At 29.1% G+C, this 23726-nt stretch overlaps 1 protein-coding gene and 1 long non-coding RNA gene across 2 annotated transcripts; one reads left to right on the forward strand and one right to left on the reverse strand.

Moving 5' to 3' along the window:
* Nucleotides 1-4092: 4092 nt before the first annotated feature.
* On the reverse strand, nucleotides 4093-6706 carry LOC145755473 (uncharacterized). The gene is made up of 5 exons (XR_014284207.1): nucleotides 6409-6706; nucleotides 5970-6113; nucleotides 4804-4870; nucleotides 4423-4583; nucleotides 4093-4257 (listed from the first exon to the last, which is right to left on the reverse strand). It is a non-coding gene; the product is annotated as an uncharacterized LOC145755473 (long non-coding RNA).
* A 2414-nt stretch (nucleotides 6707-9120) lies between these two features.
* LOC145755827 (uncharacterized) lies at nucleotides 9121-14918 on the forward strand. Its single transcript, XM_082572069.1, has 12 exons — nucleotides 9121-9352; nucleotides 9531-9605; nucleotides 9671-9715; nucleotides 9976-10050; nucleotides 10193-10276; nucleotides 10595-11937; nucleotides 12142-12207; nucleotides 12600-12722; nucleotides 12861-12983; nucleotides 13149-13217; nucleotides 14383-14571; nucleotides 14660-14918. Coding segments are annotated over exons 1-12 (2262 nt in total). The 5' UTR covers nucleotides 9121-9350; the 3' UTR covers nucleotides 14728-14918.
* Nucleotides 14919-23726: the final 8808 nt, after the last annotated feature.

A 23726-nucleotide genomic window follows, 5' to 3' on the forward strand; every position in this document is an offset into this window, starting at 1 on the left:
CTATCAAAGGATACTAACTCGAAGTTGGCACAAAGGGGTCAACGGGAGCAATATTTGACGAAAATACCTAATTCGATTATTAGTTTTTGGTGTTCACTTAAGCGCGAGATAAGAATAAGCGATTTTGGGTGTTTAAAATTTTATTATATACACGATGCGAAAAAGCCAATATAATACAACAGTAAAACAATGTACAATTTGGGAAAGATAAAGTGTGAGGTATGTTTAATATTTTATTAGATCACAGATGAGTGGCGAAGTTGACACGAGATCGCGCAAGCGAAATTTGTATTTACTGGAGCGTCTGTTAAAATGGATGATACTGTTAGTATATTATTTTCGATTCCATGAAATTAGAATTTTTTTTATTTTTTCATCGTTCGACTCCAAGTCGTCGGTAAACACGTTGTTGATAACGTGCAAGCTTTTCCCTTTAGCTTTTAACACAATATAAAAAACACAATAATGTCCGCATGTAGTTTTTAGAGGATGTTGTAATGTTTTAGTGTTGAAAGTCCATTCCGTGCTGTTTTTATTTAGGAAAGCGTTAAATTGTGCAGCGGCTTCAAGCCCATAGGATCAAAGCATGCTACCCAATGAGTTCCAGGTTTTTTTTCTTACGTCGGTGTTAATGATGTAGAGAGCAGGATATTTGTCAATTGTAAAATTGATTTCGTCTTTAGACAAAACTCTCTGAAATTGTTTTTGGGTTTGCTCGTCTTTGGCAACAATATTTTCAATTTCAAAAGAATACATTTTAATAATCTAAAATAAGATTTCGATGTTTATCGACTTGTATAAGATTATCAAATTCTGCGTAAACGACTGTGTTGATAGTTTGTTCGAGCGCCTTATCAAAGTGAATTTCGAGTCGAACAGAATCTTGTTGAATTAAGTCTAATGTTGATGCTTTGCATCCACCGGCGGTCAAATTAAAAGCAAACAAGGTGTAGCCAGCTTTGTAGTCTGCGGAAGAGATGCAATTACCAGTATCTTGAAAAAATTGTTCAGTGCTATCGGATAAGGAACAGTAACTTCATAAAGTAGTGATCTATATTAAATGCGGGTGTGAACGGAGCACTGGGTATCATTTTGCCATCGTTAAACAAAGCTACATAGTTGATCATATAGTTTTTTAAAATTAAAAGGATTTCGATTGATTTCTTCGTTGAAAGATGTGTTATCTACACATCTAATAACGATACGTTTAGGTACTTGTCCCCCAAAAAAAATTGGATTATTTGGGTTTAAATTTCCTCTGGGTATAGAAAATATTTTAAGTTCGACACGACGGATGGGGTATTTTGCTGTTATTTAAGGTTTTAATATGAGCCAGTTGAAAATCAGGATTAAGTTAAACTTTGCGGACTAGTAAGTATGCTTCTTTCAGTTTTAACTTAAATTCATCTACAAAAGCCATGCAATAAAAATTGCTGTTGTTTGGTAAAAGTTTTATTTTTTAATCGACACCGTTCAACATGTAACGTTGTTAAAAACAAGTCGAGATGAAGTTTTCCGAGCGTGTCCAACAAACGACTTTGGGCTACTTTTTGTTTGCGTTGACGATAACCTGCGTTAGCATTAGCTAGAATATCAAATCTTGATCCAGAATCAGCCTACCACATGGAAGATTGCAAGTGTGTTTCTTTGGCATCTCTTCCGAACGATAAAAGTGTTTCCAAATAACTTCTGTAGGCATAGGTATTCGAGCTGGGCGAAACGAGTTTGTCGTGTAGGGACTGAGGTAAAAAAAAATTTAATTATAAAAGTATTGACTCCTAAGGGTGCTCTTATCCGAATATGAATGCAATGATGTATAAAGTATAAGTCTCTAATGTCTAAAACAGGGTTTAAGACCCGTTAAAATGGTCAAAAATAGCAAACTGAATCTACAGACAACATATATATATTGATCAAGCACGTTCATCACATAATTATCCCGAAAGTTACATTACACATATACAAAAACGGTATTTACGTACACACTACAAAATCTGGTTTCTAGGTTATATACCTAGCGAGAAACATAATTACGAGTACATTACACACACAAAAAACGTTTTCCGTATATCGACTACATCCTTTATTATGGTATTCTACTGTTAACTAATTCTAGATATAAAACTTGGCAAAGTAAAAATAGGTAGGTGTTTTAGGAACCAAAAAATATACAAACTGTCAGAAAATAAAATCGCGCAGGAAAAACACAAAAACGGACAACTGTCAATCCACATTTTTACATCAAAAGATAGAATAATACAGTACGACTGAACAGGAAATTATGCACAGCTTTAACTGGCTCTACATAACAAATAGCGACAATGTTTACAAGGGCACGCGAAAAATACACAATTGGACCATGTTCAATATAATAACGATTAAATTTAGAGCGTCTAACTGCCTTATGGGCGTTAGACTTGTCCTTGAATAAAGGGGTTAATTTGTTTGTCCCCTTTATAACCTGTATATATTTAAATATACATAAATACAGTCTCTATGAGTTTTTTCATATTAATAAGTCTTTTGTACGGTGTTTAAACCGCACGGGATGGTAGCAAGTTTGCACCGTTTCGGTTCGCCGAACGAAAATTATTATTGCGCCGGTGAAAATGGTTTTCTTACGTATTTCTTTTGTTTGGTGAATCAATATCAGTTGATTCTGGTTAATAATGTTCTGTTTTTAGTACCCCAGTGGCCAATGCTGTATTTTATTGTCCAAGGCCACCAACAGGTCATACGGTTTTCTCGTCGTTCGGTGTGAACCGGCATCAAGTCTGGTTTGAGGCTAGGAAAGCCTTGGTATTAGAATTGATGGAGATGCTAAGGGCATTAGAATTGATGAAGAACCGCGCTTTCCTACACTACCACCCGTTAACAGTTCAAGGATCAGAAAAAGTAAATAATGAAATTGTCGTTATTATATTGCAATAGTTAAACATAAACTATTCCAGAAGCGCAATAACTCAACCAAAAGATTACGCTGTTATCGGCGTAAAATATTACGACTCTCTTCTCAAAAAAGAAGACGCTACTTGCGTTAAAGAACCCCTTTGCAAGATTAATTTCGCGAACTAGCTCCTCTCTTTCCATACCCATCTACATGGCAAAAATCAAAAATCGTATCGAAAAACAAAAATCGTTTCGAGAAAAAAAAATTTTGTTTCGAGCAAAATTTGCATTTTCTAGTGGTAAGGTGGCAGTAGAGGACCATTTTTAAACTTTGTAGTATTTTATGTAATTACAATGGGAACGAGAAATTTAAGTGAATGGTAAAATAAAGGGACCGGAAATGAAGGAACTAAAAAAAGCTGCCTACGATAAAGGGGGGACGCGAAAAATGAAGGAACAGAAAATAAAAGACCCAGTAAACAAAGGAACGGAAAATAAAGGAGCGGGAAAATGAAGGAACCGAAAAATGAGGGAACGGGAAAATGAAGGAACCGAAAAATGAGGGAACGGGAAAATGAAAGAACTGGAAAATAAAAGATCGGGAAAATGAGGGAACGGTAAAATGAAGGAAACGGAAAATGAAGGAACCGGTAAATAAAGGAACGGAAAATGAAGGAGCGGTAAAATGAAGGAACCGGAAAATGAGGAAACGAGAAAATGAAGGAACGGAAAATAAAAGAACTGGAAAATGAGGGAAGGAACGGGAAATAATTTATAAACGCAAATTGCCTGATGAATTTACCATTAATGGCATTTATTTATAAATACATTAAAATTACCTTAGTGAACACACCACATACTGGTGCAATACACAATCTAAAATCAGGTTATGTACCTTTTCGTGCCTAACATCTTCGTTTAATGCACCTTTGTTTTATTTTATGTCAAAAGTTTTTGGTGAAATAACAGTTGGTAAATACGAGAACATTAAATTACAGTTGGTGAAATTGGTACAAAATCACACTTAACATACACATTATTTTTAAAATGTTAACATAGCACATAGCTTGTCATTAAGAAAAAAAAAATCATAAGCATTAACGAAAATAAAGTTGTATTTTATAAATTTTGTTTCCATTTAAAAATTAACACTTTTTAATACAAAATTATATCGTGGTACAATACAGTTGGTAAATTTGAATAAGTTATAACTAATTTAAGTTTAACATTCAAAAAAATAATTAAAATCCAGCACTTAATAGAAGCTTAACATTAAAAACATTTTAATAAAATTAAGCAGTTTTTTTTTTAATTCCAGTTTTCATATTTCTTAAAATTGACCACAATGAAGTCTTTCAGTAGAATAATCTAAATAAGGTGAAACAAAAATTTTAAAATTTTGTACTAAACACCATAGCAATTTAAAACTAGATTTAGTTGAAAAATAAAATATGGAAAAAAAAATTAAAAAGCAAAATAAAGAATGTTAAGGTTCATGTTGTCCGGCTCTAGACAAAACAACGAGTCGTTTACCATAGTAGAGAATTTAGGAGAGCCGTAATCCTGACAAGACAATTTCTCCATAAGTATTTCCCCATAAGAGAGAATTTTGGAAAGCCGTAAACCAGCCAGAGAATTTAGAAGCAAAAATTTAATATTACTGACAATAACAATTTGTTTGGTATTTGAAGATTCTAAACCATAATAATGTTAATTTAAATTATCATTTCATAACATGCAATTAAAATATTACTAATTAACAAACACTTTTTCATTTATTATTTGTTTTTAGCGTTTAATATTGTTGAGTTTTCTCGCTTAATGACTGTGGCAACATATTTTAATAAACAACAAATATAAATTCGCTATATTTACTTTCTAAGTTCCAACAATCAGTAAAATTAAACAACTTACCTTAAATTAAAGGTCTTCAGCTCAACACAGCATTTTAAAGATTATTATTGAGAGTGTAAACTTATTCCTAAAAATAAATTTTATTTTAATAAATCTTGTTAAAATAACTTAATAATATGAATTTAATTATATTAATAACAAAATCAAATTTTTATATCTTGAAAAATAGCGACACCATGTAAAAAGTTCAGAGTGTTTTTTTAAATGATGTCACAAACTGCTTTGGTGAGGTAATTATAATGTATGCTAAGATGTTAAAAGCCTAAACTAAATATAAAACAAATGATCGTACTTAAAATGTAGAAAAACTAGCAATTAAATGATGCTACCTACAGGTTGACACAAAAGGGTTTAAGGAGACAACAGAAGTATTATATGAAGAAAATGCGAATGGCTCGGTTGTAAACAATTAGGCTTGCACAGAGTTGCAAAATTTTTATCCAAAACCTGCCTAACATATAATGTTCTTGTAAGATATTAAATCTCCTTTGTGCCAAAGTCTAACCATCACCATCATTCGATTGCAAATTAAATTTACTTTAGAAATGGGCAAATTAAAATGTAGCACACAGGGGTCGTGACGTCTTTTCTGCAAAAAAAAATGATAATTGAAATGCATAATTTCCTCATATAATGCGCTTGTTGACCTTTTTATTCCTCCGAGCTAATTTTTCAATTACCACTGTTCCTATTTAAGCCTATATAACACTATTTTCATTTTAACTTATTTTGTAAAAAAACAATTTAGCATTTACAATATGGAGACAGCTAATACGTAGAGAGCTAAATTAAAAAGTTTGTTAATTATAGGCATATGTCGTTAGTAAACGAAAATGTTACCTAGCAAGAAAATCTGCAAATATCATGAAAATAAAAATTTAACAAACAAGACCCCACAAAAGTTTGGTCAAAATGCTTGCAATAGCAGTGAATTGTTTAAATGCTAAGTTCTTATAGTTTACAATTCTATGACTTCTTTCTAACTATAAACTAGATGTGATTCCAATTCTTTCAACAAAATGTATATATTATATAGGCCTATATTGTTTATTTTAAACATGTCATTGAGTAGATAAATTTTTATTTTTTAATTAAATATCATATATATACATCTTAATCTATTGATTTATATGTTGGTTCTATCTATAAAAATAAAATCAACATACCGTATAGAACAAGAAAAAAATACTTCATCACAAGGTTTGTCGATTTTTAAATTTGGTTTTTAAATCACCAAAAACTCTAAGAAATGGTGTATCTCAGTTACTGTATCTTTTTTGGAAAACCTTTTTCTTTTAGCATAAGTGTTCCTGAAATATATAACATATATATTACCTTGCTAAGGTCTTATGTTGTTAAGACTGTCAAAAACAAATTAAAGTAACAAGACTGTTAAAAATTAAATGTCAAAAACTAGTATAAACTGGGTATTTATAAGCTATACAGGATCGAATAGACCAAATGGATCAAATGTATAACAAATGGATAGCAAATGAACCGAATGGATCGATCCATTTGATCGATTCGGTCCATTCGCTAACCATTTAATATACGATCCATTCAAACCTGTATAGTTTATAGGTACCGGTATAAACTGGGCATTACCTTTTTTTCCATGTTTCCTGTTAACATTTTACCATTTATTTTGTTCAGACAGTCAGAGAAGAAATTTACAAAACTATTCTTGAAAATACAGTTAGACATTTACTACGCCAGATTGTTTACCGTCTGACTGCTGCATATTAAAATTTTATTTAGTAAATGAAGTACCAGTATAAGAATTGTCCAAAAAAAATTTATTCAAGTTTATACTGTCTGACTGTTGTCGGCAAGACTTATCAAGTAACAACTTAACATAGCTAAAATTGTTTAAAAGAGGGCTTTTAACTTTTAACTGTTTTTAATTTAAATATTGTATATATTTTTTTAAGTTAAAGTTAAACACTTAATAAATTATTTAAAAGAACTATAAGCTGGCCTATAAGATAGGCTACAGTTACCAAAAATTTTGAACACAATTACTTTTTGAAACAAAGTTTGTTTCTGAAACAATTTTCGAAACAAAATTTGTTTCTCGAAACGAATTTTGTTTCACGAAACAATTTTCGAAACGATATTTTTTTTGAAACAAAATTTGTTTCTGGAAACGAATTTCGTTTCCAAAATTGTTTCGAGAAACAAAATTTGTTTCGAAAAGTGTTTCCGAAACGAATTTCGTTTCCAAAATTGTTTCGAGAAACAAAATTTGTTTTAAAGAGTAAACTGTGTTTTAAATTTCAAAATTGTTTTTAGAAATAATTTTGTTTTATACAAACAAAAACGGATTTTATTACTTAGTAATCATTTTTGACAATTTAAATGAAATTATTATAACATGAATGTAGATGTGCGAAATCACGCGGCAAAAAAACAAGCAGGCTTTATTATTACGACCTTATGTAAAAAAATAAAAAAGAGAGTCAAAACCAAATAAGGGTTAGTTTATCTAACACTTTTTTACTCTCTTTCAAATAATATATACAACTAAGGCATACAAAAAGTAATAAAGTCAATTTAATTTAATCGGAATCAAAATAAATTTGATTAAAAATTATTTTAAAATTGCGCCCCCTAACGTTTAGTAAAAAGTTTTGTGAATTTTTTTTGCGATGCATACTAATTACCAACTGACAGACTGACCAACGACAGAGCGATTATGAACTATTTTTTTAATAATTGCTAAGAAATATTTCAGTTTTTGGTAATAAATTAGGTTATTATTTATAGTTGACTGAACTAATATAATCAAAAATGAATAAGGAAACGAATTTTGGAAGGTAATGTTTTTTATTTTCTTTTTGTTTTGACTACTCTTACTGTCTGACTGTTTTATAAGGCACGATTTGTACCATCTTACTAGTCCATCGAGTCCTATATAACTCAGAATTTTATTGTATTGTGCAATTTTAAGTGCTAAAACTCTGTTTGTCACTAAACTTTATTTTTATTAATTTATTTTTTAACTGATTGACTGAATTGGATGTAAATGTTACAGGCATTATAAGTGATTGCCAGTCGATCCATACCCCGGTTTATGTCACCAAAGCGGTCTGTACTCGAAACAACGGCAATTTTTTTTTTGCGGTGATTTTTTGCCTTTTGGACCGCTACGCAAACCTTTGTATCAACGGGCGATCCAAACTCGGTCTTTTTTACGTTATTTGTAAATATGATATGTTGCTAGTTATAATCTATTTCTATTTTTTACTGAATAAATGTTGGATATATGCTTTAGTAAATGTGTTTTTCAACGTTTCTAGTGATAAATTATTGTGTTGTTGACATCTTTTTTGTCAGCTGCTTTTAACCATTATCGCAACCAAGACGTAAAAAAGATATCAGTTGACCTTATTCATTTTAAATTATTGTCACGGTGATTAGCTTTTATAACATACCAGCGAACACTTTTTGTTACATAAAAAAAAACTTCGTGTATTAATAGTCTTGTTTTAAGCATAAATACATAATTTCAAAGTAAAACTTTTTACAATTCATAAACATAACAAAAAACAAATAACACCATATATTTTAATAACAAGATTTCCTTTTAATCATTATTTTTTTGTAGATTAAAATGGTGTAAGCATACTTATTGGCCATACGCCAAATTCTGTGGCCTGACTTTTTGGTACACTTGTTCACTTAAATTGTATTAAAATTTATTAACAATACTAAGTACGACATATATAAGTACTTATCGCACATTTCTACTAAGATAAAACACTTTAAATAAACCGATTCGGCATGTATATGCGCCTGAATTATATAAAGGGTGACGCAATGCAAGTACGAATGGACTTGAACCCGAGTACAGATCGCCTTGTGCGCATCGACCTGAGTACGGATCGAAATATATACCGATATATTTTAGTGTTTGTTATCGATAATTTTAATGAAACAGTGTTATTTATTTTTTAGAAAGACACATTCAAGAAAAACATTTTTTTCAAGGTTCGATAAATATGAGAACAATATTAAGACATTCGTTAATATTAAAATTATTTGTAATGTTTTATCAAAATGTCAATTTGTACAAGTATGCATTTTTGTTTCAGAGGTATTTCTTCAAGTGATTCGAATACTGATAATGAACAAAAATTTACCCAGTTAGTCACAATTTATTTATTTGCCAATAATTGCATTAATTTATGGCTGTTCTTACTAAAATTTAGATACTTGACTGTAATATTTTTTTAGTTGTTCTAATTAATATTTAATACCGACTGCACTTAAGTCAAAATCTATATTAAAAAGCCTATTACAGCATGATAACTTTTTTTGTGCATGCTTACCTTACAAAAAAAAAATTATTTGCAATAACTTAAATATAAACTTGGGTTGTTTACAAAGTTATATATATATCTACTTTTTAGTTATTCTTTTGTGTTATCTTATTTTTGTAAAGTAGATACATTGTTTTCACCAGGCATAAAAAACTAAAACATAAAAATCAATGTTGGAAATCTTCATCAAATAGTGAAAGCTCTGTACATGATTCTGCAAGGGAAATGTAATAGTAATTACTAAATTTTCTAAAAACACCCAAATAAGCATATTGCTGTTTGAGAATGGAGTATATATACATTGATTAATATATAATTATTTTCAATATAAAAAATTTATTTGTTGTGTTTTTAAGACAAAAGAAGAATTTACAAAAAATAAACTTAGCTTTTTGAATCTACTAGGTACCAATACAAGAAACGAAGAAAAAAAAAGCGCTTTTCTCATACTTTAGTCAGTAAAAAAAGATCTTCTGTTAGGTGAGTTAAACGATGATATATTTAAAAAGTAAAAAATGAAATTAATAATAATCGTGGTGTTTTAGGTCATCATCAAGCAGTTCCAGTAGTGATACTGAGTCTTCGTTGCGGTTTGTTGAAAAATAATTTTTATTTTTTTGAATTATATTAATACTTAGTTTGTTCTAAATAAGTTTTGTTATAAAAAAAGGTTATTTATTGGTAAACTAAGTGAAAAAAATTGAACTATTTTATAATTTAAATAATTTAACTACATATCCCACTATGTTCAGTAAAGTAACATTTTTTTCCAGGGATATGTTTTGTTAAGTATTTTTTATGTTTAAAATATTCTTCTTTTAATGATAAAAGGCATTTTATTTCCATGTAGATCTTACAAGTTAAAAAGGAATAACTATAATGGCAATGATTTATCCTGTATTGAATGTTCATCTGATGATGAAAGGTATTTATTAATTCACAATTTTATAATAATTTCAGTGAAAAGTAACTTATACTAAATTAAATATTTAATGATTTTTTAGTTTTTTGTACTTCCATTACATTTTATTAAATGAAGTTTAAAACGAATTAATTATTTTTTTCAGGTATTGTTATCAATTAATAAATTCTAAAAAAAAACTTAAGAAAGAATTATGTAATAGTGAAAGTTCTTCCTCACAGTCCAATAGGTTTGTAAATTTTTTAGTTTTGGGTATATCTATTATGTTTAAACTAGTATTTTTTCCTTAAAAAACTGTTATATAGTAGGGTAACTGTCTTTTTAATAATGGGGTTTTGTTATATTGGTTATTATCATAAAGTACACACAATTACAACTACTTCTAGATAATAAAAATTGGAAAAACAGGATGTTTTTAATTTTTAGTGAGAGAGCTGCCTGAAGTTTAAAAACCACTGATATAGCCTATTTAAACTTTTTGTAGAAGTGTTTTGTGATACATTTTAATACTAAAATATAAAACACATAAAATCTTTTTTTAAACTAGATTTAAAACTGCAACTAGAAAAATAAGGGAATGTCCTCACTGTGGGCAAAATTTTGTTAATGTGACTCATCATCGAAAAAAACACAAAGATATTGATAAAAAAGATTTTATGTATGATTCGTTTGCTAAACGCAATAGAGTTGGTTTTTACAAAAATTATACTGGTAATATATGTTGCATTTGTAAAGTTGCAGTACTGGGAATTGAAAGTCATGTTCTTAACAAACATAAAAACATTAAAAAGGGGTCTGAAAAATTCAAAAATGTTGTTGCTCAAAGCAAAATAAACATTAACCTTCAAAATGTTTTGGAAAACTATAAAACAACACTTTTAACTATGGGAAGTGGACATAGAAATGCCGGTAGTAAATCTCAAGTCCAAACATACATACGTCAAATATATACCCTACTATCGAGTCTGGACGACTTAAAACGACCACAAAAAATTTATAAGACTCTACATGAAAAAGTATGCAAGGATGGCCGAGATTCTACCAGATACTCTTATCTAGCAACGTTAAAAAATTTTATTTATTTTTTGGATATTGAGTATGAAGAATTGTTTCGTGAATATTCTGTTTCCAAACTTTTAAAACTTGTTAAGGAATGGCTTCAGCGACAACGACCAAAAAAAGAAAAAAGGGAAAAATTAGTTAAAGATAAATCTCGTCGAGCACTTGCTGAATGTGCTTTTCCTGGAAAAGTTGTTATAAAATATATAAAAGCTCAAGAATTGTTTCTAAATTCTTTAAGAAATAAAAAATGTGGATCCCTTAATTGTCAAGAAATTAAAAAACTGTGTGGGGACATTTTTGTTAGAATTATTTGCTCACAAGGCTGTAGATCAAGTGTTTTCACAGGAATGTTGTTATCGGAAATTAAAGATTGTGAAGAAACAAGTAGTGGAAACTTTTCTGTGTTAGTAAGTGATCAAAAAGAAAGAAAACGTCATGCATGTATAGTATTTAAACACAAAGAATATAAGGATGCTATTGCTGTTTCTGATCATATTTGGGCCTACTTGCAAAATTGCAACAAAATTCCTCTTGTTAATAGAGCATTTCCTTCATTTTTTGGCAATAACACTGGTGAGAAAATGACTGCATCCCAATTTAATAGTATTTACAAAAAGGTCACTGAAAATTATTTTGGAAAGGGAATCAATGTAACAGAAACTAGAAAGTTAATAACAAGAGAAGTGGGTGGTAAATCGAAGGTAATACAAAGAGCAGTGGCAAGAGCTGAAGGTCATTCTGTCGAGGTACAAGATAAATTTTATGACATAACAAGCCCAGGCCAAATTGTAGAAAATGCCAGAGTATATTTAGAAAAAATAGCTGAAGGTAAAGAACCACTTCTAAGATTATTTATAGCCTAATCTCTTAATAGTAAAGTTAAGGATTTAATAAAAGAGTGTCTTATAATCAAATTAATATAGTCAATTTAAAACTAATTGTAAAATGTAACGATTTTACTATTAATTAAACCGTAAAGATAAATACCTCGAAATGTATCAAACCCAATAATTAAAAACAATTTATTTTAAGAATCTGTTGACATGGAGGATACAAATCTAAAAAATGCAGCTTCGACTTCCAGAGCTTCATTTCCAAGTAAGTTGTCGTTTTTTTTTTGTTTAAACGATGTGCTTTATACAAATTTCTAAATATTTTTTGCGTGTTTTTTTTTTTAAAAAACTGTTTTCATTCATTTTGTACTTTATTAGTAAAAGATGTGATTTTAAGCTTTTAATATCTTTTAACAGAACAAAATCAACATAAAATTAAATTATTGTTTAAAATTATAAAAAAGCCTTTTATAATCAATAGGGCTAATTTATATTATGCTAATTTTTTAATTTAAATATTTATAAGTTATTAAAAATGGTTAATAATTATTATTTTATAAAAATAAGAGTAGTACTACCTTGTTTAGTTGCAATTTAAGATGAATGCACTGTATATATAATATTTATTAAAAATAAAATAAATTATTTTTATTGCAGAAGAAACAACAACTGTTGGTTATAACTTGAATAAAGTAAGAGTGGATTCAAATAACATATTGTATGACAATTTTAGCAATAACTCAGAGGAGTACTGTGGTTCAACTACACCACCAGCAACAGGTTTGTAATAAGTAGCGTAATATGTAAAAATAAAATTTTGATTAAAAATAAAATTGCTTGCTAGGTTTTTAATTTATTATTTTATAAAAATAAAAGCATTATTTTTATTAAAAATAGAATAAATTATTTTTATTGCAGAGGAAACAACAACAGTTGGTTATAACTTGAATGAAGTAAGAGTGAATTTACATAACATATTGTATGACAATACTAGCAATAACTCAGAGGAGTACTGTGGTTCAACTACACCACCAGCAACAGGTTTGTGTTACTAACTGAGTAAAAATAGCAGTATGATTAAAATAATATAACAATAATTTCTGGTAAAAAAATACCACAAAAAAGCCAATTAACTAAAGCAGCAGCATTACTATTATTAACCTTAAAAAATTACCATAAACAGTTATACTTTTATATATTCCGTAGAATTATTTGAGAAAATGGAAAAACAAAACGAAATTACGAAAATTGATAATCCGTACAATCCTCTATCTGGTAAGTGTATTTTTGTTGTTGTTTATGCCTTATTCAAACATTAAACAAATTTTGTCAACTGTATGAAAACTGTATATATGACAAAGATAGGCGTTTTATTTTTTCATAGCGTAATGTTTTGTAAAGTTTAGCTGGTCTATTTTAATTTGATATGACAGATTATGGCCTACTTGGTTAATTTACAAGAATAGTTAAACCAGAAATTGAATAATAATTTGTGTACCAGAGACAGTTTATTGTCATGAATTAATACACAGAATAAAATAAAGATTTAAAATCATTTTTTTATACGATTATGAAAAATGTTACAAAAATTAAGGAAGTTAAGTTTGAAAAATGTAGTTTATCTGTGAAGTGTTTATAATTTAAATTAATTAAAATTGTTAATTATGTCTGCTTTTTGGTGCACATTTTACAAATATATGATATCCAACTAGGCATTTTAAACCTTTAAACTAGAGTTGTAAATATCTATTTTTATAGTTTTTTACATTCTATTTTGATTTTTATTTTTTTGGGTATGTGCAGTGGTTGGTTGATTGGTTGACTCCTATTAAAGTTAAGTATTAAATTACAGAAAATAAATGGTAATGTAAATTTATTGAAGGTCAAGGAGACATGTTACATGTCTGAGGGTGCATGCACCCCCATTTATAATTTTGCTGTGTATGTCGCACCTGTAAGTTATTTGCAAAATGCTGCATTTTTGGCGTTAAATTGATAGTTATATATGCAAACTAAAAAATTTCGCGATAATTAATGCTTGAAATGTCAGCAAGTTTCTTTGAAATGTCGCTAAGAAAACAGCTTTTTCTGTTGTGGAATTGTCGCCATGTTGTGGAATGTCTAAAACTGTCATTTGTATCGCAGCCAATGGACATGAATATATTATATCTGTTTTTTTACTATAAGAAATAAATTAATTTTAATACTCAAAGAAATAATAACTTAGTCAATATTAGTATACTGCTGTAGAATAAAAAGCATTTTAATATTTACTACCTATGTGATTTGTTTACAGTTAGTTTAACCTGTTAAAGTTTAAATAATAAATTTAGATGCTACTATATTATAACAAAGTCATTTTAAAAAAATGATATATTTTTTGTGTTTAAATTGGACATTACTTTTTATGGTTGTAAATTTTGTTATTTTATTTGCATAGATACCTCTAAACGCTTTATAAGAGTCAAATTCATCGATGACGACTTGGAACTGGATGTTTATCGCCCTTGTGACGTAAAAATAGATGGAAGTAAACTTGCAGATTTCCACAATATTAAAGTAGAGGACAAACTTTTTGTAAGGTGGCCTCATGACCGAAGATTTTATGATGCTTGTCTTATAACTAAATGTAAGTTCACTAATAATTTTTTTAAAATATATTTATTAAAATATATACCTGTGATTAAATTTGTAAAATGAACTGTTTTTTGTTATAGATTCTCCTACAAAAAGATTTTCAGATAGCGAGATTTATTCGCCAAAGAAAAAAAGAAAACTTTTTTAAGTTATTAAAAAAAAAAATTATTCGTCTGTATTAAAAATAAAACTAAATTATGATCTAAAATTTGCAATGTATAAGTAAGTCAATGGAGGTAATTATTGGATGTTTTTGATAAAATTGGCCATCACTTTTTTGTTTTAATTTTTAAGTCAAATATTTTGTTCAATTATTACCCCTGCAAATGGGGTGATTAATGGACACCCTGGAGGAAATTAATGGACGCTTTTTTGTAGAACATAAAATAGATATGTAGAAAGGAAAATTTCATTTACGACGTGAAATACCTATACTCATTACAATTTTCATAAGGCCATATTCATTTTTTATGGGTCTGTAACGTTTTTTTTGTAATAAATGCATGGGTGGAACATATTTTTAATATGGAAAACTGCTCATGGGAGACTAAACTTCTTCTTTTAAAGTTATAAACTACAAATAATCTCCACTTATTATGTTTTTAATGTTCATGTTTTCCTAACATTCGCGGGTTTTACATATGCTTTATCTGTCAACTTTTTATACTAAAAAAAAACTAACATATAATTTTTCTATTCATTCACATGGATTTCTCTTTTGATGCTTTTATTTTTGTAAAAAAGTAAGTTTCTTAAAGCTCTTTCGTGATGATTTTTTGTCTTAGATAATTGATTTTGTAAATATTGTTACAAATACTTTCTTGGCATTTTTAAATTAAGAGTTTTATAACAGTTGTTCCTTTGTTTTTTTTAAAACCCTTGAGTGTTGTTAATGTTAATTAGTGTTTTTGTAATAACTGTTATTTTAAGGTACTGTAGGATTAGTTTGCATTGTAAAAAAAACAAAAAAATTTTCATAAAATGCATCCAATAATTTCCCCCATTCACCATAATAGTGTGGAGGTAATATTTGGAGGCATATTGTTAAAACTGTGATGCAAATATAAATGTGACATTGAGCTTTATATGGTTAGGAATATTTTTAGTTTATATTGTCAATTCAATTATTCAGATATTTCGAAAAATTTAAATTTTTTTTAAATTTTTAAAACAACATAATTTTTTTCTGAAAATATAATTAAAAAAATGCTAATCATTTAAGCCTTACTATTAAGATAATATAACCACAAAACCCTGAAAAAAAACGGGAATGGTGTCCACTAATTACCTCCCAATTTTAACTGTCCATTTATTACCTCTATTGACTATACATATATTTTATTATAAATAGTTGTTTAACTAACTGCTTTTAACCATTATCATAAATAAATTTATCATAATCATTTTAAATATAAAAATGTTAATAATGTGTACTTTCTGGTTTTTAAAATTTCTCATTACCTTTATTTTGGTTAAAAATTGGCCTTAAAAAAAACAATTTAATTTTTTTCAAAAACATTAAAATTACCAATAACTGCAAACTGTTGTTTTTTATTTACTTTCTTTAGTGTGCTTACTAATTACGAACTTGATAATTCTAATAAATTAGTACAAAGTTAACAATAATTGCAAACTGTTGTTTTTTATTTACTTTCTTTATTGTGCTTAATAATTAGGAAATTAATAATTCTAATAAAAAAGTATAAAATTAACAATAATTGCAAACTGTTGTTTTTCATTTACTTTTTTTAGTGTGCTTGATAATTAGGAACTTGATAATTCTAATAAATAAGTACAAAATTAACAATAATTGCAAACTGTTGTTTTTTATTTACTTTCTTTATTGTGCTTAATAATTAGGAAATTAATAATTCTAATAAAAAAGTATAAAATTAACAATAATTGCAAACTGTTGTTTTTCATTTACTTTTTTTAGTGTGCTTGATAATTAGGAACTTGATAATTCTAATAAATAAGTACAAAATTAACAATAATTGCAAACTGTTGTTTTTTATTTACTTTTTTCAGTGTGCTTAATAATTAAGAACTGGATAATTCTAATAAATAAGTACAAAATTAACAATAATAATTGCAAACTGTTGTTTTTTATTTACTTTCTTTAATGTGCTTAATAATTAGGAACATGATGATTCTAAAAATAAGTATTTTAAAAGGTTAAGAGCAATAATAAATGAATACAAAAATTAGCATTTATAAATAACAACTATATATAAAATGCCACAAAAAACAGGCAATCAAAATAATTTAACCATAATAAGTTAAAAATGTATTTCCATTAAGTTCACAGTATATACATTTTTTTATTTAACTTTAATTCTTTACATATTATTTTATCAAAATTTTATAAAAATTTAATTTTAGAATGTTTTCTATAAAATCATATAAAAAATAAACATTATTTAGGCTTTATTACTTACCACTGTATATAAATTTAAAAAAAATACTTTAAAGTTTTTAAACTACAATAAAAATATAATTTTAAATTAAGTTTGAAAAAAATTGAAAATCGGAAAAAAATTTACTCTTTGTACCACCTAGGGAATTTCGAAACGAAATTTCGAAACAATTTTTTCATTTCGAAACATTATTTATTCTTCGAAACGAAATTCGTTTCGGCGAAACAAAATTTGTTTCGGCGAAACGATTTTCGAAACGAAATTTTCGTTTCCCAGCCAATTCAAATGGAGTTACCATGCCCCGATCTGTCAAACCATTTTAGAAAAATCGCTGACAAATTTTCGAATTTACTTAAAAAGGAGGTTTAAAAGGCGCCCTGATGCATGGTTTTACACATCGAATCGACACCGAATCATCGCAACCTGTATCATGTTAAGCACGCCAAATTTCAAAAAAACACACAGACGGTTACAATAAAAGACAACTATATCAAGCATGTTTGTGATCAACAAAATTAGCAAAAACAACTGAATCACAGTGCGCACTAACAACCAACTAAACAACCACCAATATATAATATTATAACGCAAGGAGACCGCAACATACAAAATGTACCGGTTCACAACATTTACACCAATCAGATTTAACCGCCTGCAAAGGCGTCAAGAGTATAAACTAATATAAAATATTTCTTTTGACGTATTAGTAATTTCAAATATGTATATTTTTTAGTGTTATTATTTTTATTTAACAATATTCTGGGCTACACCTTTTTTTCATTTTTAAGTTTTGTTTCAATTATTTTTGTAATATGTGAACACCTAAATTATTTAAGAATATAACTGTTTTATTGTTGTAAAAATAAGTTTAAGTGTTAAACTTTTAACATTATCACAAATACAGCCACCTAAAATTCGAAAAAAAATTTATTTTTTTAGTTACTACCAAAATTCTCTTTGTTTTTGAGGGGGTGGTGATATGGGATCCAATGTACAATGCTATATATTTGACCCTAGTGCAAGTTGAAATGAGTTCAACGGGTTGCATATTCAAAAGAGAAATATTTATGACAAAAAAAGTGTTATTTTTGACGAGAAATAATAAGCTCAAATGGCACGTGCAGATGCGGTAATCAACAACGCATTTAAAAAAATTGGTACTTAAGAAACTTGAGATGCAGTAGAATAATTACTGATCTCTAGTTTGCTTAGTATACCGGTCTCTACCCGGACGTCGACCCGCAGCCCTGACATAATGTAACGTGAGCGGATGTTTGCTTTGTTGCCTATTTACAGTGTTTTGTGACGTAATCGTTCCGGTTTAAGGCCTTTTTGGTCTACGTCACTACGCCTTTAGTTTTGCCGCAATTTCTCATTCTAGATTATATTGTTCTTGTTTGAGATAGGAGGGTTGCTTTTCTCACAGATCAATTATATTATTGTATTTCTTTGTTTTATGTTTATACTGACCTGATTCTATTTGAATAATATATTAAGTCGTTGATTAAATTGTATAAACTGAAAAAAGTGTGTTTATTAAATATAAAATACGCTACAATAATATAATGGCACAGCTATCGTGTAATGTTAGTTGTATCAATGTGTTTATTAACAAGTTTAACGCCCTTTTATAGTGTTATGTTACCGTCACTGTTAATGTTTAAAGTTAGATGTATTATGTAGTTTTATTTAGCGTTTTTAAGTTGGTTTGTTGTTTTAATATAATCCGTCACCCTAAAAGTTATTAATGATCTGACAACAGTTAAACAATTTAGTTTAGCGGTAATACATAAATTAACCTTCCGATCAGGCGTCTTAAACATTATCAACCAATTAATAACCGGTTTATAATAATGATAAACAAACATCTTATATTCTTGTACACAACCAATCATTATGAACGATAAAATTTAATAGATTTTCTACAGGTACAAAAACTTTGCACCGACCGTGAAGCAAAAAGCATGAAAAACTATTAAAATTCAGTTGACTTTTTTTTTACTTGCGCGAGTTAGAATTTGCAAAAGCTGTTGATTACACCCGGAAGATAAACAAAAGCCTAATTTAACATAAACGTCATGATAGGTTTATAAATCTTAGTTTTATTTAAAATTTAACATATTATTTTAAACTAGGTAGATAAAAAATGTTTTTAAAATTAACTACCAATTTCATTATAGTAAACTAATACTTTCCGTTACTGGGGATTGAACCCAGGATCTCCTGTTTACAAGACAGACGGTTTAGCACTAGGCTACAACGCCTTGGTGACCAAAAAGGTAAAATACTGATTCGCGTTCAAAAAGTTTTTTAAACAAGTTAAAATTGGGTATTGTAGAGTTTATAGTTATTTATTTGTTTGAACGGGTTTACTTGAAAAATGTTATTGACTCCTTGTTAACTAGATGGGTAGCTAATTTATTGACAACTTGGTTGTATGATAACAGTTTACACTTTTTTATTAGTGAAACGGCGGTAAACTTAGCGATACATAATAACAAATGCGAATAATCGCAACGTTAACTATACTTTTAACACATAATTTTATATCCTCTGAAAATCGAGTAAAATAAGTCCAATATATATATAGGCGATTACATCACTCAAATAAGGGAAACAAATGACGTATCACGCGATACGAAATAATAAATGATTGACAGCGCATTCCGGAGTTTGTCCATAAACCATTATTCGTGTTCTCGTGAAGCTTAATTCTTCCTGGTGCGTCAGCGTTAATCCCTGATACAGCTGTATATCTTCGGGTTAGTTAGGTTCTAACTGATATCGTCATTTCCACACCAGGCGTTGCAGAACTGCCCATAGTTTGCTTGTAGTCTCTGTATTACCACGTTTGGTATTTTGTTAGCAGTGGTTAGCTTAACGATGTCCATACACATAACACTAAATATCCTTTATATGCCGTCTCTCATATCACCCCGTATCACGTAAAAGGATTGGTTGCACAAGCAATCAATTCCACATCACCCATTGCCAGAAAAAAAGCCACTATGTAGAAAAAAACTAACACAATTTAAAGTTTCAAATGTTTAACAAGTTTACAGGCAAATAATTACATAAAGCAGTACGAAAACCACGCGAAAAAAATACAAAAAAATAAAATTGAGAAACAAGTAACACACAATAATATAAGATTTACAGGAATAACGAACATATGTTTTTTATGACCTCCGTTTATAATTTTTTTTTTTTGATAAGTTTTTTTGTTTATACACTTTTTTTTGTCTCTGGTTTAATTTGTATTATATTTATTTTTTTGTTTATTTATTATATATATATATATATATTTTTTTTTTACTTGTAGAATATATTTTATATATTTATTGTATTGATTAATTTTTTTATTTATTTTATTTTTTTTATGTGTGAATTAGTTAATTTATATATGTTTTAGATGGCATTTCTAGGGTTATTTTGTAGTAGGGGGTACTGTAAGTTGATATTTCTATTTAGGGAAGATTCTACCCTGTTATTTGATAGATTTATATGGTCATTGGTATGTGTTTGATGTGTGTGTGATCGGTTAATTATTTTATCCATGTAGAAAAATATGTTCTGTATGTCACGAAGGACATGAAACATAAATTTGACAAAAGATGCTGCACTGTTGGAAAGTCCAAATGGTAAAACGAGGTATTCGTATGTCATAATATTGGTCCTTATACAAGTTTTATGAATGTCATCTAGATGAACACCTACATTATAATACGCGGAAGCCAAATCTAATTAAGAAAAAATTGTCATTCCGTAAAGGTCATTTGTGAAATCCTGAAGATTAGGCATCGTAAAAGAGTCGCGTTTAGTTACTTTGTTAAGTGCTCGGTAATCACATACCAGGCGTAAAGATTTGTCCTTTTTTGGTACTAAGTGAAGAGGGCTGGAGTAGTCGGAGGTTGCTAAGCGGATTATTCCTTGATCAAGCATTTCGTTCAGCTTTGCTTTAACGATTTTGGAATTTTCCGGTGAAAGATGCCTTGCCTTGCAGGTCACAGGGAGTGATGTCCCAGTATCTATTCGATGAGTAAAACCATGCATAAGGTAACCTTTGCGAAAAGTTTTCTGCACTGCAAAAGCCCGGGAAATTTATCAACAATATCACGTAGATATTGCGGCAGATCATGTAAGGTTGAGTTGGCTTCTATTGGCTCACACGAATCAAAACCCGTGTGATTGGACATAGACTGTGAACAATTCTGCAAATTCACAACTGATGTAGACGGATTTACAACGGTTGAAAACATGTTTTCGTCCGATGTTTCTACATTTCCACAATCGACCAGCGACGTGGTTGGAGAGTTTGGAGGGTTTAACAGAGTTAATATTGCGTGGGCCTGTAATTTAGAAGTTTGCATCCCCATGGGAGCAGAAGGTATTGCCTCTGTAATACAATTCCTATGAGTGCTAGTTGCACGATTAAGTTGTTGGCTAGTTGCCGTATTTGAATTTGTTCCTTGCGCTAGTTGCACAGTTCCGGGCGGTTGCCACGTATAAATAGACGAGTATAAAAAAGGAGGGGGAGGAAACATTTATTTCTAAACTTGATGGTGTTGTTAAAGGGGCTCGCGAGTTCCCGAATCCTCTAACGTATTCAATGTTGCTGAAGACACCATACAAGATTGTGAAGCAGGATCAAGTTTGGGAATTATTGAATCCGGTGTATAAGAAGTTGAACTAAACAATTGACACACCTGTTGCGTGGGTGTGTGAATTAACTGGTTTGTGTTAAAGTTTATAGCTAAAGAATGTGTTGTAAGAAAACCACTTCCTATAATAAAATGCGGTGTGTCCGTAGCTAAGAAATTATCAGTAAATGTAAGATTCATACCAAAATCTAAAGTTAAAAGTGATTCTTTATAGACATTAATCAAAGTGCTATTTGCTGCAGACAAATGTCTTATTATAACGCTATGTTGTTGTGTTTGTGATGGAACAAGATTATAAAGTGATCCTGAATCAACAAGAAAATGCTGTTTGAGAGAGATATCAAATACATATAAAAGGCTATGAGTTAAATTATTCACATCAGTATATAAAGTGTTATTTGTTATCCCATGATTTACTTGCGAATCATGGCATTCTGATCGTTTTTTGGATATGAGCAAGGCTGTATGCACTTAAAAGCTTTGGGACCAAAACGTTCGTGATAGTAGCAATAACGAGAGTTGCGATTATAGGTGTTTGGAAATTGTTGTGTATTATTATGTGTTTGTTTGGGCTGGGAAAACTGTCGGTTGTTGGTTTGACGTTCAAAGTTAGAGTGAAATCGAGGTCTTTGGGTAAAATCATGTTTTGAAGCGCTAGGTAAGTTCGGGTTATATTGAAAGTGTTTAAGTTGCGGTCCGACTTCCATTAACTTAAGTTTTTTGAGTTAAGTCAGCAATGCGTTCGCCAAGGAGGTCATTAATTAAATCTTGGTTAACTGTTTTAGAGGTATTATCAGTTTGCGTGAGTGGTTTAATTGAAGACATCATTCTATCGGCAATGTCTGCTAACTCTTCTAACGATTTGTTTTCTTGGCATTTTAGAATTAATGTGATTTGTGTTGGCAATTTTTGCATAAAAAGCATTTTAACGAGATTTTTAGAGGTTTCATCTTGTTTAAAATCAATGCATTTTAACATGTGATAAAGAAGGGCTGAAGGTTTTTTATCTCCTAATTCCATATCGTATAATAATGTGTTAAGCAACGATTCTTTGCTTTTTGAAAAAAATTTTATCATTTTTAATTTTAATTGATCATATGGAAAGTTAACGTGTTTATGATGAAGTATAAAGCCAATTTTTTCAAAAATATTTTTATCGAGATTTTGAAGAATCAAACTATATTTAGATTCTTGTTCAAAAATGCCCGTCTCATAAAAAATTTCGTCAATTAATTTAAACCATAGCTGAACGTCACTATGGATAAATTGGGGTAAAGATATAGAACTACGGCGAAGTGTTTCTGTAAATTCTTGGAGTTCTGAATTATAAGCATTATTTGAATTCTGTGCCATTATATTGCCTTTTCGTGATTGTTTATCGATTAAATGCATTGCCATTGGGGGAGATGGTTTAAAGTTATTGTCAATACCAGTTTGTGGTTTATCCATTTTTCGATTAGAGGTTGGTGGGTTAACTGGCCGTGATATACCTGTGAAGAATTTATTGTGGGGTAAAGCGAAGAACTAGTTGGTATAATACGATTTATTGCAGGTGGTTGTGTAATTACGCTGTCTTGTGATTCGTGCGATTCATTGGAATATTCACTTTCCGTTTCGTTATTATTATTATTATGAGATGAGGGTTCTAATGACTTATTTTTGTGGCTTTTTTTAAGGTTGAGTAACTTATCCATATTATAGTTTAGTCAATGTTGTATTGTGTAAACTATTAATAATAAATGACCAATTTAACCTAATAAAAATTTGATATGTTTTAAACTGTTTGTGTTAAGTTGTCAGAGGTCATAAACTAATTAAATGTGACCGTATTACAATTAAATACACTAATTATACCAAAATTTTAAAACAAAATTATAGAAAAAAATTATGAATTATATAAGAAAAATTATCTGTAAAATCTATTTACAAAAAATACAATAAATGCAAGAAATACACCTTTAGCTGGTCTTCGTCAAACAAGGAAGGGCTGTGATGTTGTTTCGGAAAATGCTGTGACCTCCAAAAGACTTCTTGAGACTGAGTCTAATCTGTTCACTGCCAAAATAAGC

The sequence above is a fragment of the Corella eumyota genome, chromosome 6 (genome assembly GCF_963082875.1).
Source record: "Corella eumyota chromosome 6, kaCorEumy4.1, whole genome shotgun sequence".
NCBI classification, from domain to species: domain Eukaryota; kingdom Metazoa; phylum Chordata; class Ascidiacea; order Phlebobranchia; family Corellidae; genus Corella; species Corella eumyota.

Bases quoted from the DNA above. Each gene is read 5' to 3' on its own strand.
- LOC145755827 (XM_082572069.1), top strand. The intron at 12,208-12,599 runs GTAAGTTGTCGT...TTTTTATTGCAG, and splicing joins TTCCAGAGCTTCATTTCCAA to AAGAAACAACAACTGTTGGT. The intron at 14,572-14,659 runs GTAAGTTCACTA...TTTTTGTTATAG, and splicing joins TGCTTGTCTTATAACTAAAT to ATTCTCCTACAAAAAGATTT.